Genomic DNA, 18955 nt, shown 5'->3' on the forward strand with positions numbered 1-18955 from the left:
ACACAGTTCCAGCAGTTACCTTGTTGCGTCTGGCCACAGGGGGGCGCTGTACCCAGGTTTCTAGGATCCTTCCCACAGATGTTTCCTACACGTGCCCCCAGCGAAAAGAACACTGGAAAATGGCCGAAGTAGGGTTATCAACCTGGGCAAATCCAGGTCCCCTCCTACCTTAGTGACCTCAGAGGGAGCACTGCTCCACCCCTGGCTTGAGTTATGGACAATCCACAACATGGAATATGGGCCATAACTTTGCCTGGGAGCGTCGTAGGCGGACGCCAATGCTCTCATTGTGACAGTTATGAATTTAGCTACAGAACGAGGGGACTCATGACCTGTCTGCCAGTTCCCCATTGGCTGATATCACGCCTGGGGCATTTCCCAATGTCCTGCTCCCATAAAAAGGGTGTGCCAGCATCGTCCGCATGCGGAGACACCATTTTTATGGTTGCCATATTTATCGGAAATATGGCTTGCGAGATATGAACCATTTTTTACTGGAGTCGTTCTGTCTGGCTATTTCCATAGCCTTGCTAACTAGCTAGCAGCCCCCACTACAGGGTCACGGCAGGGAGTCATCCTGTGTCCATTGTCCCCAAGCCACCTAATTTCCATATCACAGGACATGGCCATGGAGGTGTAAGTGGAACACTGAGAACAAGAAGGGAGGGGGCACTGCCAGGGAGTGATGAGGGATTATGACTGGAGTCATAATTCATCTTCATATCCCGGGATTTGCCTCACACCTCCCCCCTTTTGAGGGCGCTAGGGGGCAGCACACTCCGGTGTTCCCCCGTGCGCCCGTCCGCGACCTCTCCTTGTCGGGACAGCCCGTCTGCGTTACCGTGGTCACGGCCCCTTTTGTGGCGAATGGTGAAGTTGTATTGCTGGAGCGCAAGGCTCCATCGCAACAATCGCCCATTCGTCCCAGAGACGGTGTGCAACCAGCTGAGGGGATTGTGGTCCGTCTCCACGATGAAGTGGCGCCCGTATAGATAGGGTTGCAGACGCTGCAGGGCCCACACTATGGCCAGGCACTCCTTCTCCATCGTGGAATAGGCAACTTCCCTTGGTAACAGCTTCCTGCTCAGGTACAAGACTGGGTGCTCTTGGCTCGCAGAGTCCACCTGGCTGAGCACCGCACCGAGGCCGAAGTCACTGGCGTCGGTCTGTACTACAAACGGCCGCGTGAAGTCGGCTGCCTGTAGCACGGGCGGGCTGGACAGGGCGTCCTTTAGGGCCCGGAAGGCTGTCTCGCAGTCCATTGTCCAATCGACTGCAGAGGGCAGCTTCTTCTTGGTGAGGTCCGTCAAGGGCTTTGCCAGGCTACTATAGCATGGAACAAACCTCCTATAGTACCCAGCGGTCCCCAAGAAGGACATCACCTGCTTCTTGGTCCTGGGGGTGGGCCAGGATGCGATGGCTTCCACTTTCTCAGGCTCGGGCTTCAGTGTTCTCCCACCTACCCGGTGACCGAGGTACTGGACCTCGCTCATGGCCAGCTGACACTTTCCCGGCTTGATGGTCAAACCTGCCCGGTGGATCCGCCTGAGCACCTGTGCTAGATGCTCTAGGTGGTCCTCCCAGGTGGGACTGAAGACGGCAATGTCATCCAGGTACGCGGCCGCGTACCCTTCAAGTCCCTTGAGCAGGGTGTTGACCATCCGCTGGAAAGTGGCAGGGGCATTCCTCATCCCGAATGGCATCACCGTGGACTCGTACAGTCCAAATGGGGTAATAAAGGCAGAGCGTTCCCTGGCCTTGCGAGTCAGGGGGATCTGCCAATATCCCCGGCTCAGATCCATGATGGTCAGGTACTGAGCCCCGGCCAACTGATCGAGCAGGTCATCGATGCGTGGCATTGGGTACGCATCGGCGACCGTGACCGCATTGAGCCCCCTGTAGTCCACGCAGAACCGAGTGGTTCGGTCCTTCTTAGGGACGAGGACTACAGGCGAGGCCCAAGCGCTGTTGGATGCCTGGATCACCCCCAGCTTCAGCATCTCGTCAATCTCCTGGCGCATGTGTTGCTGCACCTCCAGGGAGACCCGATATGCTGAACGCCGGATCGGGGGATGATCCCCAGTGTCCACGTGATGGACAGCCAAGTCAGTCCTTCCGGGCTGGTTGGTAAACAACCCCCGGAAGGGGAGGAGGGTGGCCCACAGCTGGGACCGTTGGTCTTCCAAGAGCTGGTGGCCAACCTCCACATCCTCAATGGATCCGCCTGCCCTAACCTGGGCTAGCATATCCAAGAGGGTTTCCGCTTCTCCCTCCTCGGGCAGGTTGCACACGGGGAGCGCACATGCCTCCCGCTCATGATGTGCCTTCATCATGTTCACATGGAAGGGCTTCCGCCTTCCACGGGCAGGGTCCAGGGTGACCAGGTACGTTACAGGGTTGAGCTGCTGGTACACGAGGTATGGGCCTTCCCAGGCTGCCTGAAGCTTGTCCTGTGGTACGGGGACCAGTACCCACACCTTTTGACCCACTTGGTATGTCCTCTCACAAGCGTTCTGGTCGTACCAACGCTTCTGATCGGCCTGGGCTTGAGCCATATTGTCGTGTACCAGTTGCGTCAAGGCCTGCATTTTGTCCCGGAAGCGCATGACATACTCGATAACCGACACTCCAGGGGTGGCCAAATCCCCTTCCCAAGCCTCTTTCACCAGAGCCAGGGGGCCCCGCACACGTCGCCCGTACAGGAGCTCAAACGGTGAGAATCCTGTTGAGGCCTGTGGAACCTCCCGGTAAGCAAATAACAGGTGTGGGAGATACCGCTCCCAGTCACGCCCATGGGAGTCGACCAACATCTTAAGCATCTGCTTTAAGGTGCCATTGAACCGCTCGCACAGGCCATTAGTCTGTGGATGGTGCGGGCTGGCCACCAGATGTCGCACCTGGACTTGCTTACAGAGGGCCTCCATCAGCTGGGACATGAATTGGGTCCCCCGGTCAGTGAGCATTTCCTGGGGAAAACCCACTCGGGAGAAAATCTCCAGCAATGCGGTGGCCACCTTGTCAGCCCGAATGGACGACAAGGCCACTGCTTCTGGGTACCGGGTGGCATAGTCCACTACCGTCAGTAGGAAGCGTTTCCCGGAGCTGCTGGGGATGGCCAGCGGGCCGACCAGATCCACAGCCACCCTCCTGAAAGGCTCATCGATGATTGGCAGAGATACTAGTGGGGCTTTGGGGCGTGGCCCCGCCTTCCCCACTCTCTGACAGGTTTCACACGAACGGCAGTAGGCAGCCACATCGGTCCCCATTTTTGGCCAGTAGAAATGCTGGTTTAACCTGGCCTTGGTCTTAGCGATCCCTAGGTGTCCGGCCATCGGAATCTCATGTGCGATCCGCAACAACTCCGTCCGGAACGGATAGGGTACCACCAACTGTCGGTCCCTGGGCCACGCCTCCGGTGAGCCCTGCTGGACCGTGGCCCGGTACAGCCGTCCTTGGTCCCAGACCACTCGCTCCGGGTCCGAGTCCGAGGGAGGCTGTGCCGCCTGCTCCTTAAGAGCTTTCAGGCTGTCGTCAGCTTCTAACGCTGCCTGAAACCCCTGACCAGATGTGGCCAGAATCGACGAGACTGTCACATCTTCGGTCAGTACCCCGGGACCTGTGTCCTGGCCTCCACCTGACTCGGCTGCCACTTGGTCAGAAGGGGAAGAGCTATCGGACCTCCGGGAGGCCCCTTGGCTTCCAGCACTCCCACTGCGGGTGACAGCGGCCACAGCCGCTGCGACCGTGGGTCGTGCCTGCTCCTCCTCCGTTCCTGACCAAGTCGCCGGTTCAGGCAGACCTACCTGGCTTCCTGACACCCCGGTTGTGGGGGAACCATGCACCGAGATCTTACCTGGGAGCACTTCCGCTCCTGGACCGGCCCCAATCTCACCTGCCTGTTCCCCTCCTGCAGCAACAGAACCCCGCTGTGAAATCTCTGGGGACCTCACATTTGCTGTGGTAGCCCCCACCCCACACACTGGTCCTCCCCCTGCAGCACCCTGCTCTCTGCTTATCCCTGCAGAGGGCAACAGATCCCAGCTCACAGGCTGGTTACTTGTAGAGGCATTGTCACACCTTTCTCTGACCCCCTCCCCTGTCACAGCTGCAGCTGAGTGTGTGTCTATGGTGTCTATGCAAGCAGAAATATCAGAGTTCACTCCCTCCTCCCTTACATCATTCATAGATAACACATTAACATTGTTAGGAGTCATGTCAGTACGGGCTGAAGGTTCAGCCCTTGGGGGGGGCCCAAACTGGGAGGTTATCTGCCCCAAATCTGTCCCAAGTAGCACGTTTGCAGGGATCCGATCAGTTACCCCCACCTCCCTCACCCCCCGCCCTGCGCCCCAGTCCACATAAATGTCAGCAACAGGCAGCGCCGGGTCAGTGCCTCCAATCCCGGAGACAGCGAGGGTTTTTCCAGGGATCAAGTCTTGGGGGGACACCATCTCAGGCCGCACCAGAGTCACCTCCGAGGCGCTGTCTCGCAGTCCTATGGTCACAGACCGGCCGACGGTGACAGGTTGGAAGCTGTCCAGGGACCTACCACCACCCCCACCCACACAATACACCTTGGGCGGCCCTTGGGACGGGGACGGAGCCGGGGCCTTGGGACGCTGAGGGCACATGGCCTTGAAGTGTCCAGGTAGGTTGCACTGGTGGCACCGTCTTGGTTCCGCCACGGGCCTGGAGAGGGGAGTTGAGGGGGACACCCCCTGCAGTCTAGGGGCAGGTGGGGCAGTCGCAGAATTCATCTTACCCCCTCTCCAGGTGCTGCTGGTGGCCGCTCTCCTGGCCTCAGGGGCCCGGTTGTTGGTGTAGTCATCGGCAAGGGCAGCTGTAGCCGTGGACCCCTTTGGCTTCTGGTCTCGGATGAACTGGCGGAGATCCTCAGGGCAGTTCCACAAGAGTTGCTCCGTGATGAACAAGTCCAGGATCTCCGGTCCGGTGGAAAGCTGCAGGCCTTGGGTCCAGTGGTCGGCAGCTCGGGCAAGTGCCCGCCGGTGGTCAGCCCAGGAGTCCTTTGGTCCCTTCTGTAGGCTCCGGAACTTCTTGCGGTAGGACTCTGGAGTGAGGTTGTACTGTTGGATCAGGGCCCGCTTGATGGTGTCGTAGCCCTGATCTGCCTCAGCAGGCAAGTCCCCAAGGATATCCAGGGCCTTACCCCTTAAACGGGGGGTCAGGTAATTGGCCCACTGGTCCTTGTCCAGATGGTGCTGCAAGCAAGTCCGTTCAAAAGCAGTCAAGAAAGAGTCCAAGTCTCCATCCTTCTCCAGCACTGGGAAGTCCTCAACACGGACCTTTGGAAGTTTGGTGTCTCGAAGGTCACATGTGGCTGATGAGGGCCGGAGCTGAGCTAGCTGCAGCTGGTAGTCACGGTCTGCCTGTCGCTCTCGCTCTTCACGCGCTGCCTGCCGCTCTCGCTCCGCAGCCTCACGCTCTGCGTGCCGCTCCGCAGCCTCAGCGTCACGCGCTGCCTGCCGCTCTGCCCTGCGCTCTGCCAGGAGTTCCTTGTAGCCCTTCTGGTCTCCAGCCTGGAGAAGGGCCATAGCCATTTGAAGAAGGCTATCCGAGCCTCCCAGGCTCGGTGGAATGGCACGTGGTGATCTGCGGCACGCTGCAGAGCTAGGCGATTCACTGTCCCTTTCAGAGCGGAGGGCTGGCATCTGGCTCGTTGAGGAACCTTGGGTGAGCTCCTCCTCATCTTGTCCAGCAGTGCCAGGTTGCGCAATGTCCTCGGCAGAACGGTTTTCTGGCGTCGAGCTCCTGGAGGACTCGTGGGCAACCTCCTCATTGCTGTCCACAGCACCGTCCTCCCTCTCTTCGGCTCCTGCCTTAGCATTGGCCAGTTGCATAGCTCTGCTCCTGGTGCCATCAGCCATTCTTGCAGACTTTTGGTCACTGACACAGAACTGACACCTGATGCCTCCACACACCTTACAGTATCTGCACTCTGACACTCTAGTGTTGAGCTAGTCTGAAGACCCCAGCAGCCACAGCTGCTGCAGGCAGTCTTTAGTGTCTGGGAGTATGGGTCTCACACTCACACACACTATTATCTCGATCCCACCGCTATGCCACCAATATGTCACAAACCACCGGGGGGGTCACTCAGAAATCCCCCCGCGCTGGCTACCAGTACGTCACAATCGGGGGGTAACAAGTGGGGGTCACCCCTCCTTTATACCTCCCGACCGACAGACAGAGCACGTGACGCGCTCTCTAGCGCCCCTCTTATAGTCAGGCCAATTATGGAATTGCCCGACCATAAGCAAGGAGGCCGCTATACTACTTATGCCGATTATTGAAGGGTCCCCGGTGAGAGTAAGGTATATATTCCCCCGACCTCCGCGGGCGGAATATATAAAATCTCCCCGAATCTCACTGGCCTCCCCACAATAATCCTTGGCACAATTCGCTGCCACCAACCGATTTACGGTAACTATTAGCCGAACACACAGACGTGGGATTCAAGATCGAGATAACAGAACAGCCCAAGATTAATTATATAATTTAATCAGCCTAAAGCCACACTAGAAACTACAATATATACAATAGGGAATCTACAGAATATACATATGTCAGAGTACAGTTACAATCAAAGCATGGGTTACAAACAGGCATACACAGTTCCAGCAGTTACCTTGTTGCGTCTGGCCACAGGGGGGCGCTGTAGACCAGGTTTCTAGGAACTCCCACAGATGTTTCCTACACGTGCCCCCAGCGAGAAGAACACTGGAAAATGGCCGAAGTAGGGTTATCAACCTGGGCAAATCCAGGTCCCCTCCTACCTTAGTGACCTCAGAGGGAGCACTGCTCCACCCCTGGCTTGAGTTATGGACAATCCACAACATGGAATATGGGCCATAACTTTGCCTGGGAGCGTCGTAGGCGGACGCCAATGCTCTCATTGTGACAGTTATGAATTTAGCTACAGAACGAGGGGACTCATGACCTGTCTGCCAGTTCCCCATTGGCTGATATCACGCCTGGGGCATTTCCCAATGTCCTGCTCCCATAAAAAGGGTGTGCCGGCATCGTCCGCATGCGGAGACACCATTTTTATGGTTGCCATATTTATCGGAAATATGGCTTGCGAGATATGAACCATTTTTTACTGGAGTCGTTCTGTCTGGCTATTTCCATAGCCTTGCTAACTAGCTAGCAGCCCCCACTACAGGGTCACGGCAGGGAGTCATCCTGTGTCCATTGTCCCCAAGCCACCTAATTTCCATATCACAGGACATGGCCATGGAGGTGTAAGTGGAACACTGAGAACAAGAAGGGAGGGGGCACTGCCAGGGAGTGATGAGGGATTATGACTGGAGTCATAATTCATCTTCATATCCCGGGATTTGCCTCACAGGGGCACCACCTACTAAACAACAGGATGGGGGCGCCACCTAGTAAACAGCAGAATGGGGGCGCCACCTACTAAACAGCAGAATGGGGGCACCACCTAAACGGACATCAGACCGCTCAGGAGCAGGTACAGGGGTTATATCAGCCGCGCTCTGACTAATGAGGAGCAGAAACGAGAACTGCAGCGTCACACACAGATGAGGCCAAAACTAAGGACGTGGAGAAAAACAAATATGACTGTAACCACCGAGTAAACACCCACCGCGTCCTCTGCTCCCTCCACAGGCTCCACCGTCTGGCACCCGGACTGTAAGCAGACGAGCAAATCCGAGGAGAAGCAGCGGGTAAGAGACAAGGATACTGTCACCTATTATCTATTATCTATATATTATCTATTTATTATCTATTATCTATATATTATCTATTATCTATTTATTATCTATTATCTATATATTATCTATTATCTATTTATTATCTATTATCTATATATTATCTATTATCCATCCTTCTGTCTATGATGATGGATCATTCTTTGGTAATTCTTACAGTGGGTACGGAAAGTTTTCCCACCCCGTTACATTTTTCCCTCTTTGTTTCATTGCAGCCATTTGGTAAATTCTTATTAATGTACACTCTGCCCCCATCTTGACAGAAAAAAACAGAAATTTAGAAATTTTTGCAAATTTTTAAAACAAGAAAAACTGAAATATCACATAGTCATAAGTATTCAGCCCCTTTGCTCAGTATATACAATGGTCATAAGTATTCAGCCCCTTTGCTCAGTATATCCCATGGTGATAAGTATTCAGCCCCTTTGCTCAGTATTGAGTAGAGGCACCCTCCCTTTTGGGCTAGTGCAGCCATGAGTCTTCTTGGGATCCTGGATTTGGGGATCCTCGGCCATTCTTCCTTGCAGATCCTCTCCAGTTCCGTCAGGTTGGATGGTGAACGTTGGTGGACGCCATTTTCAGGTCTCTTCAGAGATGCTCAGTTGGGTTTAGGTCAGGGCTCTGGCTGGGCCGGTCAGGAATGGTCACAGATTTGTTCTGAAGCTGCTCCTTTATTATTTTAGCTGTGTGCTTAGGGTCATTGTCTTGTTGGAAGGTGAAGCTTCAGCCAAGTCTGAGGTCCAGAGCATCTGGAGGAAGTTTTCTTCCAGGATATCTCTGTACTTGGCCGCATTCAGATTTCCTTCATTTGTAACCAGTCGTCCTGTCCCTGCCCCCATAGCATGATGCTGCCTCCACCATGTCTCACTGTGGGGATTGTGTTGGGCAGGTGATGAGCAGTGCCTGGTTTTCTCCACACATACCGCTTAGAAATATCACCAGAAAGTTCTATCTTCGTCTCATCAGAGCAGAGAATCTTATTTCTCATAGTCTGGGATCCTTCATGTGTTTTTTTTGCAAACTCTCTGCGGATTTCATATGTCTTGCACTGGGGAGAGGCATCCGTCGGGCCACTCTGCCATAAAGGCCCGACTGGTGGAGGCTGCAGTGATAGGGGACTTTGTGGAACTTTCTCCCATCCCCCTACTGCATCTCTGGAGCTCAGCCGCAGTGATCTTGGGGTTCTTTTTTACCTCTCACCAAGGCTCTTCTCCCACGATTGCTCAGTTTGGCTGGACGGCCGGGTCTAGGAGGAGTTCTGGTGCTCCCAAACTTCTTCCATCTAAGGATTATGGAGGCCACTGTGCTCTTAGGAACCTTGAGTACTGCATAAATTCTTTTGTAACCTTGGCCAGATCTGTGCCTTGCCACAATTCTGTCTCTGAGCTCCTTGGGCAGTTCCTTTGACCTCATGATCCTCATTTGGTGTGACATGCAGTGTGAGCTCTGAGGTCTTATATAGACAGGTGTGCGCCTTTCCAAATCACGTCCTATCAGTGTAATTACACACATCTGCACTCCAATGAAGGAGGAGAACCATCTCAAGGAGGATCCCAAGGAAATGGACAGCATGTGACTTACATATGAGTGTCTGAGCAAAGGGTCTGAATACTTATCACCATGTGATATACTGAGCAAAGGGGCTGAATACTTATGACCATGTGATATACGGAGCAAAGGGGCTGAATACTTATCACCATGTGTTATACTGAGCAAAGGGGCTGAATACTTATCACCATGTGTTATACTGAGCAAAGGGGCTGAATACTTATCACCATGTGATATACTGAGCAAAGGGGCTGAATACTTATCACCATGTGATATACTGAGCAAAGGGGCTGAATACTTATGACCATGTGATATACGGAGCAAAGGGGCTGAATACTTATCACCATGTGATATACTGAGCAAAGGGGCTGAATACTTATGACCATGTGATATACTGAGCAAAGGGGATGAATACTTATGACCATGGGAGATTTCAGTTTTCCTGTTTAATAAATTTGAAAAAAATTCTACATTTCTGTTATTTTTCTGACAAGATGGGGGACGGGGGATGGGGGATGGGGCAGAGTGCACATTAATGAGAAAAAATGTACCAAATGGCTGCAAAGAAACAAAGAGTGAAAAATGTAAAGGGGTGTGAATACTTTCCGTATCCACTGTATATAGAACAATACATAGATTTGTGCCGGGCCGTGGGTTCTGGCAATCGCTCGTGACTCGGTGTTCTCTGCGGGTCACAACACAGGTCAGTGTTCTGCGCCTCAGCTGTTGGCGGCTGCACAGCGCTGGAGATAATATATTACATTATGATGATGCTCGTGTGACCAGAATGAGACAGAATACCGGGCACCCGATCCCCTGACCCACAGAGCTGACACTCCGAGAGGTCACGGCTGCCCTCCCCGCTGTATGGGGCTGTATCCCCAGTATTGGGCCAGCTCCAGTAACACATGATCTCTGCCCTTTTCTGGTTTATAATATTTTGTAAATTCTCTAAATATTTCTGCTGATGGGAAATCCGGACGATCTCCTGGATCCAGTGACAATCAGATCTGTCTCTCTGTTCGGAAAACTAAAAAGCCCGAAAAAGCTGATGCTTAATGTTCAAGGGCATTTTATTCTTCTGCTCCATGTTATGGCAACAAGTCAATTTTATATATAAATCTAAGTGTAGAATTATCACAGTCACAGCTCAGAGATTCTTGTAGAATTATATCAATTGTGTCTACAGCCACCACTAGGGGGAGCTCCCTGTATACAGAGATACATGATAAGATCCTGTCTGCAGCCACCACTAGGGGGAGCTCCCTGTATACAGAGATACATGATAAGATCCTGTCTGCAGCCACCACTAGGGGGAGCTCCCTGTATACAGAGATACATGATAAGATCCTGTCTGCAGCCACCACTAGGGGGAGCTCCCTGTATACAGAGATACATGATAAGATCCTGTCTGCAGTCACCACTAGGGGGAGCTCCCTGTATACAGAGATACATGATAAGATCCTGTCTGCAGCCACCACTAGGGGGAGCTCCCTGTATACAGAGATACATGATAAGATCCTGTCTGCAGCCACCACTAGGGGGAGCTCCCTGTATACAGACATACATGATAAGATCCTGTCTGCAGTCACCACTAGGGGGAGCTCCCTGTATACAGAGATACATGATAAGATCCTGTCTGCAGCCACCACTAGGGGGAGCTCCCTGTATACAGAGATACATGATAAGATCCTGTCTGCAGTCACCACTAGGGGGAGCTCCCTGTATACAGAGATACATGATAAGATCCTGTCTGCAGCCACCACTAGGGGGAGCTCCCTGTATACAGAGATACATGATAAGATCCTGTCTGCAGTCACCACTAGGGGGAGCTCCCTGTATACAGAGATACATAAGATCCTGTCTGCAGCCACCACTAGGGGGAGCTCCCTGTATACAGAGATACATGATAAGATCCTGTCTGCAGTCACCACTAGGGGGAGCTCCCTGTATACAGAGATACATGATAAGATCCTGTCTGCAGCCACCACTAGGGGGAGCTCCCTGTATACAGAGATACATGATAAGATCCTGTCTGCAGCCACCACTAGGGGGAGCTCCCTGTATACAGAGATACATGATAAGATCCTGTCTGCAGTCACCACTAGGGGGAGCTCCCTGTATACAGAGATACATGATAAGATCCTGTCTGCAGTCACCACTAGAGGGAGCTCCCTGTATACAGAGATACATGATAAGATCCTGTCTACAGCTACCACTAGGGGGAGCTCCCTGTATACAGAGATACATGATAAGATCCTGTCTGCAGCCACCACTAGGGGGAGCTCCCTGTATACAGACATACATGATAAGATCCTGTCTGCAGTCACCACTAGGGGGAGCTCCCTGTATACAGAGATACATGATAAGATCCTGTCTGCAGCCACCACTAGGGGGAGCTCCCTGTATACAGAGATACATGATAAGATCCTGTCTGCAGTCACCACTAGGGGGAGCTCCCTGTATACAGAGATACATGATAAGATCCTGTCTGCAGCCACCACTAGGGGGAGCTCCCTGTATACAGAGATACATGATAAGATCCTGTCTGCAGCCACCACTAGGGGGAGCTCCCTGTATACAGAAATACATGATAAGATCCTGTCTGCAGCCACCACTAGAGGGAGCTCCCTGTATACAGAGATACATGATAAGATCCTGTCTGCAGCCACCACTAGGGGGAGCTCCCTGTATACAGAGACACATGATAAGATCCTGTCTGCAGCCACCACTAGGGGGAGCTCCCTGTATACAGAGATACATGATACGATCCTGTCTGCAGTCACCACTAGGGGGAGCTCCCTGTATACAGAGATACATGATAAGATCCTGTCTGCAGTCACCACTAGGGGGAGTTTCCTGTATACAGAGATACATGATCAGACCCTGTCTGCAGCCACCACTAGGGGGAGCTCCCTGTATACAGAGATACATGATAAGATCTTGTCTGCAGCCACCACTAGGGGGAGCTCCCTATATACTGAGATACATGATAAGATCCTGTCTGCAGCCACCACTAGGGGAAGCTCCCTGTATACAGAGATACATGATAAGATTTTGTCTGCAGCCACCACTAGAGGGAGCTCCCTGTATACAGAGATACATGATAAGATCCTGTCTGCAGCCACCACTAGGGGGAGCTCCCTGTATACAGAGGTACATGATAAGATCCTGTCTGCAGCCACCACTAGGGGGAGCTCCCTGTATACAGAGATACATGATAAGATCCTGTCTGCAGCCACCACTAGGGGAAGCTCCCTGTATACAGAGATACATGATAAGATCCTGTCTGCAGCCACCACTAGGGGGAGCTCCCTGTATACAGAGATACATGATAAGATCCTGTCTGCAGCCACCACTAGGGGGAGCTCCCTGTATACAGAGATACATGATAAGATCCTGTCTGCAGCCACCACTAGGGGGAGCTCCCTGTATACAGAGATACATGATAAGATCCTGTCTGCAGTCACCACTAGGGGGAGCTCCCTGTATACAGAGATACATGATAAGATCCTGTCTGCAGCCACCACTAGAGGGAGCTCCCTGTATACAGAGATACATAAGATTCTGTCTGCAGCCTCCACTAGGGGGAGCTCCCTGTATACAGAGATACATGATAAGATCCTGTCTGCAGCCACCACTAGAGGGAGCTCCCTGTATACAGAGATACATAAGATTCTGTCTGCAGCCTCCACTAGGGGGAGCTCCCTGTATACAGAGATACATGATAAGATCCTGTCTGCAGACACCACTAGGGGGAGCTCCCTGTATACAGAGATACATGATAAGATCCTGTCTGCAGTCACCACTAGGGGGAGCTCCCTGTATACAGAGATACATGATAAGATCCTGTCTGCAGCCACCAGTAGGGGGAGCTCCCTGTATACAGAGATACATGATAAGATCCTGTCTGCAGCCACCACTAGGGGGAGCTCCCTGTATACAGAGATACATGATAAGATCCTGTCTGCAGCCACCACTAGGGGGAGCTCCCTGTATACAGAGATACATGATAAGATCCTGTCTGCAGACACCACTAGGGGGAGCTCCCTGTATACAGAGATACATAAGATCCTGTCTGCAGCCACCACTAGGGGGAGCTCCCTGTATACAGAGATACATGATAAGATCCTGTCTGCAGCCACCACTAGAGGGAGCTCCCTGTATACAGAGATACATGATAAGATCCTGTCTGCAGTCACCACTAGGGGGAGCTCCCTGTATACAGAGATACATGATAAGATCCTGTCTGCAGTCACCACTAGGGGGAGCTCCCTGTATACAGAGATACATGATAAGATCCTGTCTGCAGCCACCACTAGGGGGAGCTCTCTGTATACAGAGATACATGATAAGATTCTGTCTGCAGCCACCACTAGGGGGAGCTCCCTGTATACAGAGATACATGATAAGATCCTGTCTGTAGCCACCACTAGGGGGAGCTCCCTGTATACAGAGATACATAAGATCCTGTCCATGTCTTGGGCTTGATCTACCTCCCTTAGTGATGTCTTCTTTTTCTGCAGCGGTTTCCGTTATTTTTCCCCGGGTTCATGCAGAGGAAGGTACTGTGCTGCGTCCCACGTCTGATCTCAGCGCTCTCCACTGCTTTCTGAACTGTGATTATACTGCTACACTGTGATGCCTCGGGGGCGGGGGGGGGGGTGTGTTTTCGGGGGGTGGGGAGGTGCAGTCGGGGGGAAGGGGGGGGTGCTGCACTCTGATTGGCTGCTGATCCACTTGTTGCTTTGTTTTCACGAGTGACATCTAACTCACAATTGTCGAGTGTGACCGACTGTACGAGAAGTAAAGATGGCGGCGGAGGGGGCTGGTCACATGGCGCGGTGCGAGGTCGGTCCCCCGCGTAGGATTATGGTCAGGGGGCGTTGTCATTTTAATTACCGCCTCCCGCAGGCTGTAATAGGCTGCGCACCACCAGAGCTGTGCCTGTGCAGACATTGTGACAGCAGGGGATGCTGGGAGATTTCAGCTGGGATGATCGCTGACTGAATGCTGTGTATGGGGGGAATGTGGCCCCTCGCTGACCCTCTGGGTCGTTCCCGGATATTTTCTCCGTTTCTTACTTCATATCTCATATAATTATCGTCTCAGATTTCTTTTGGCTTAGTGAGCGGAGTGTGAATGTGCAGAGGGCGTGCGCAGGTCCTCGCCCCAAAATGTGTGACCTCAGCCTGGAGACGGGGCCGAACCGCGCTGTGCTCAGGAACAACATGCACGAATCCCCGGAGGGAAAAGCTGCGCCCCCTCTCCACAGATCACACTGATATATGTCAGGGGCCCCAGAGCTGAAATCACAACGGCCCCTCCCCCAGGTCCTGCTGCATTGTCTCTGATTACACCGGCAAACACCTCCCTCTTCATGGTGTACACTGCACCCCCCTGTAATGAGCCCCTCTTCTTGGTGTACACTGCACCCCCCTGTCATGAGCCCCTCTTCTTGGTGTACACTGCACCCCCCTGTCATGAGCCCCTCTTCTTGGTGTACACTGCCCCCCCTGTAATGAGCCCCTCTTCTTGGTGTACACTGCACCCCCTGTAATGAGCCCCTCTTCTTGGTGTACACTGCAACCCCCCTGTAATGAGCCCCTCTTCTTGGTGTACACTGCACCCCCCTGTAATGAGCCCCTCTTCTTGGTTTACACTGCACCCCCCTGTAATGAGCCCCTCTTCTTGGTGTACACTGCACCCCCTGTAATGAGCCCCTCTTCTTGGTGTACACTGCACCCCCTGTAATGAGCCCCTCTTCTTGGTGTACACTGCCCCCCCTGTAATGAGCCCCTCTTCTTGGTGTACACTGCGTCCCCCTGTAATGAGCCCCTTTTCTTGGTATACACTGCACCCCCTGTAATGAGCCACTCTTCTTGGTGTACACTGCACCCCCCTGTAATGAACCACTCTTCTTGGTGTACACTGCACCCCCCTGTAATGAACCCCTCTTCTTGGTGTACACTGCACCCCCCTGTAATGAGCCCCTCTTCTTGGTGTACACTGCACCCCCTGTAATGAGCCCCTCTTCTTAGTGTACACTGCCCCCCTGTAATGAGCCCCTCTTCTTGGTGTACACTGCCCCCCCTGTAATGAGCCCCTCTTCTTTGTGTACACTGCACCCCCTGTAATGAGCCCCTCTTATTGGTGTACACTGCACCCCCTGTAATGAGCCCCTCTTCTTGGTGTACACTGCACCCCCCTGTAATGAGCGCCTCTTCTTGGTGTACACTGCACCCCCTGTAATGAGCCCCTCTTCTTGGTGTACACTGCACCCCCCTGTAATGAACCCCTCTTCTTGGTGTACACTGCACCCCCTGTAATGAGCCCCTCTTCTTGGTGTACACTATGTCCCCCCTGTAATGAGCCCCTCTTCTTGGTGTACACTACGTCCCCCTGTAATGAGCCCCTCTTCTTGGTGTACACTGCACCCCCCTGTAATGAGCCCCTCTTCTTGGTGTACACTACGTCCGTCCCCCTGTAATGAGCCCCTCTTCTTGGTGTACACTGCACCCCCCTGTAATGAACCCCTCTTCTTGGTGTACACTGCACCCCCTGTAATGAGCCCCTCTTCTTGGTGTACACTGCACCCCCCCGTAATGAGCCCCTCTTCTTGGTGTACACTACGTCCCCCTGTAATGAGTCCCTCTTCTTGGTGTACACTGCACCCCCCTGTAATGAGCCCCTCTTCTTGGTGTACACTGCACCCCCTGTAATGAGCCCCTCTTCTTGGTGTACACTATGTCCCCCCTGTAATGAGCCCCTCTTCTTGGTGTACACTGCACCCCCCTGTAATGAGCCCCTCTTCTTGGTGTACACTGCACCCCCTGTAATGAGCCCCTCTTCTTGGTGTACACTATGTCCCCCCTGTAATGAGCCCCTCTTCTTGGTGTACACTGCACCCCCCTGTAATGAACCCCTCTTCTTGGTGTACACTGCACCCCCTGTAATGAGCCCCTCTTCTTGGTGTACACTGCACCCCCTGTAATGAGCCCCTCTTCTTGGTGTACACTATGTCCCCCCTGTAATGAGCCCCTCTTCTTGGTGTACACTGCACCCCCCTGTAATGAACCCCTCTTCTTGGTGTACACTGCACCCCCTGTAATGAGCCCCTCTTCTTGGTGTACACTGCACCCCCTGTAATGAGCCCCTCTTCTTGGTGTACACTGCACCCCCCTGTAATGAGCCCCTCTTCTTGGTGTACACTGCACCCCCCTGTAATGAACCCCTCTTCTTGGTGTACACTGCACCCCCTGTAATGAGCCCCTCTTCTTGGTGTACACTGCACCCCCTGTAATGAGCCCCTCTTCTTGGTGTACACTGCACCCCCTGTCATGAGCCCCTCTTCTTGGTGTACACTGCACCCCCCTGTAATGAGCCCCTCTTCTTGGTGTACACTATGTCCCCCCTGTAATGAGCCCCTCTTCTTGGTGTACACTGCACCCCCCCGTAATGAGCCCCTCTTCTTGGTGTACACTACGTCCCCCTGTAATGAGTCCCTCTTCTTGGTGTCCACTGCACCCCCCTGTAATGAGCCCCTCTTCTTGGTGTACACTACGTCCCCCTGTAATGAGCCCCTCTTCTTGGTGTACACTGCCCCCCCTGTAATGAGCCCCTCTTCTTGGTGTACACTACGTCCCCCTGTAATGAGCCCCTCTTCTTGGTGTAAACTGCACCCCCCTGTAATGAGCCCCTCTTCTTGGTGTACACTATGTCCCCCCTGTAATGAGCCCCTCTTCTTGGTGTACACTGCACCCCCCTATAATGAGCCCCTCTTCTTGGTGTACACTGCACCCCCCTGTAATGAGCCCCTCTTCTTGGTGTACACTGCACCCCCCTGTAATGAGCCCCTCTTCTTGGTGTACACTGCACCCCCTGTAATGAGCCCCTCTTCTTGGTGTACACTACGTCCCCCCTGTAATGAGCCCCTCTTCTTGTTGTACACTACGTCCCCCCTGTAATGAGCCCCTCTTCTTGGTGTACACTGCACCCCCCTGTAATGAGCCCCTCTTCTTGGTGTACACTACGTCCCCCCTGTAATGAGCCCCTCTTCTTGTTGTACACTGCACCCCCCTGTAATGAGTCCCTCTTCTTGTTGTACACTACGTCCCCCCTGTAATGAGCCCCTCTTCTTGTTGTACACTACGTCCCCCCTGTAATGAGCCCCTCTTCTTGGTGTACACTGCACCCCCCTGTAATGAGCCCCTCTTCTTGGTGTACACTACGTCCCCCCTGTAATGAGCCCCTCTTCTTGTTGTACACTACGTCCCCCCTGTAATGAGCCCCTCTTCTTGGTGTACACTGCACCCCCCTGTAATGAGCCCCTCTTCTTGGTGTACACTACGTCCCCCCTGTAATGAGCCCCTCTTCTTGGTGTACACTGCACCCCCATGTAATGAGCCCCTCTTCTTGTTGTACACTACGTCCCCCCTGTAATGAGCCCCTCTTCTTGGTGTACACTGCCCCCCTGTAATGAGCCCCTCTTCTTGGTGTACACTGCACCCCCCTGTAATGAGCCCCTCTTCTTGGTGTACACTGCACCCCCCTGTAATGAGCCCCTCTTCTTGGTGTACACTGCACCCCCTGTAATGAGCCCCTCTTCTTGGTGTACACTGCACCCCCCCTGTAATGAGCCCCTCTTCTTGGTGTACACTGCACCCCCCTGTAATGAGCCCCTCTTCTTGGTGTACACTATGTCCCCCCTGTAATGAGTCCCTCTTCTTGGTGTACACTGCCCCCCCTGTAATGAGCCCCTCTTCTTGGTGTACACTGCACCCCCCTGTAATGAGCCCCTCTTCTTGGTGTACACTGCACCCCCCTGTAATGAGCCCCTCTTCTTGGTGTACACTGCACCCCCCTGTAATGAGCCCCTCTTCTTGGTGTACACTGCACCCCCCTGTAATGAGCCCCTCTTCTTGGTGTACACTGCACCCCCCTGTAATGAGCCCCTCTTCTTGGTGTACACTGCACCCCCCTGTAATGAGCCCCTCTTCTTGGTGTACACTACGTCCCCCTGTAATGAGCCCCTCTTCTTGGTGTACACTGCACCCCCCTGTAATGAGCCCCTCTTCTTGGTGTACACTGCACCCCCCTGTAATGAGCCCCTCTTCTTGGTGTACACTGCACCCCCTGTAATGAGCCCCTCTTCTTGGTGTACACTACGTCCCCCCTGTAATGAGCCCCTCTTCTTGTTGTACACTACGTCCCCCCTGTAATGAGCCCCTCTTCTTGGTGTACACTACGTCCCCCCTGTAATGAGCCCCTCTTCTTGTTGTACACTACGTCCCCCCTGTAATGAGCCCCTCTTCTTGGTGTACACTGCACCCCCCTGTAATGAGCCCCTCTTCTTGGTGTACACTGCACCCCCCTGTAATGAGCCCCTCTTCTTGGTGTACACTGCACCCCCTGTAATGAGCCCCTCTTCTTGGTGTACACTATGTCCCCCCTGTAATGAGCCCCTCTTCTTGGTGTACACTACGTCCCCCTGTAATGAGCCCCTCTTCTTGGTGTACACTGCACCCCCCTGTAATGAGCCCCTCTTCTTGGTGTACACTACGTCCCCCTGTAATGAGCCTCTCTTCTTGGTGTACACTGCACCCCCCTGTAATGAACCCCTCTTCTTGGTGTACACTGCACCCCCTGTAATG

General features: G+C 53.4%; 1 protein-coding gene across 1 annotated transcript in view; it reads left to right on the plus strand.

Annotated features, from left to right (window-relative positions):
- ABLIM1 (actin binding LIM protein 1) overlaps positions 1-18955 on the plus strand; it is a 331013-nt gene that overhangs the window by 240411 nt on the left and 71647 nt on the right. The window contains exon 8 of the mRNA XM_075348153.1: positions 7651-7709. Within this exon, the coding sequence (XP_075204268.1) occupies positions 7651-7709 (59 nt within the window). The remainder of the gene's footprint in view (positions 1-7650; positions 7710-18955) is intronic.

This window comes from Anomaloglossus baeobatrachus, chromosome 5 (assembly GCF_048569485.1).
Source record: "Anomaloglossus baeobatrachus isolate aAnoBae1 chromosome 5, aAnoBae1.hap1, whole genome shotgun sequence".
NCBI lineage: Eukaryota > Metazoa > Chordata > Amphibia > Anura > Aromobatidae > Anomaloglossus > Anomaloglossus baeobatrachus.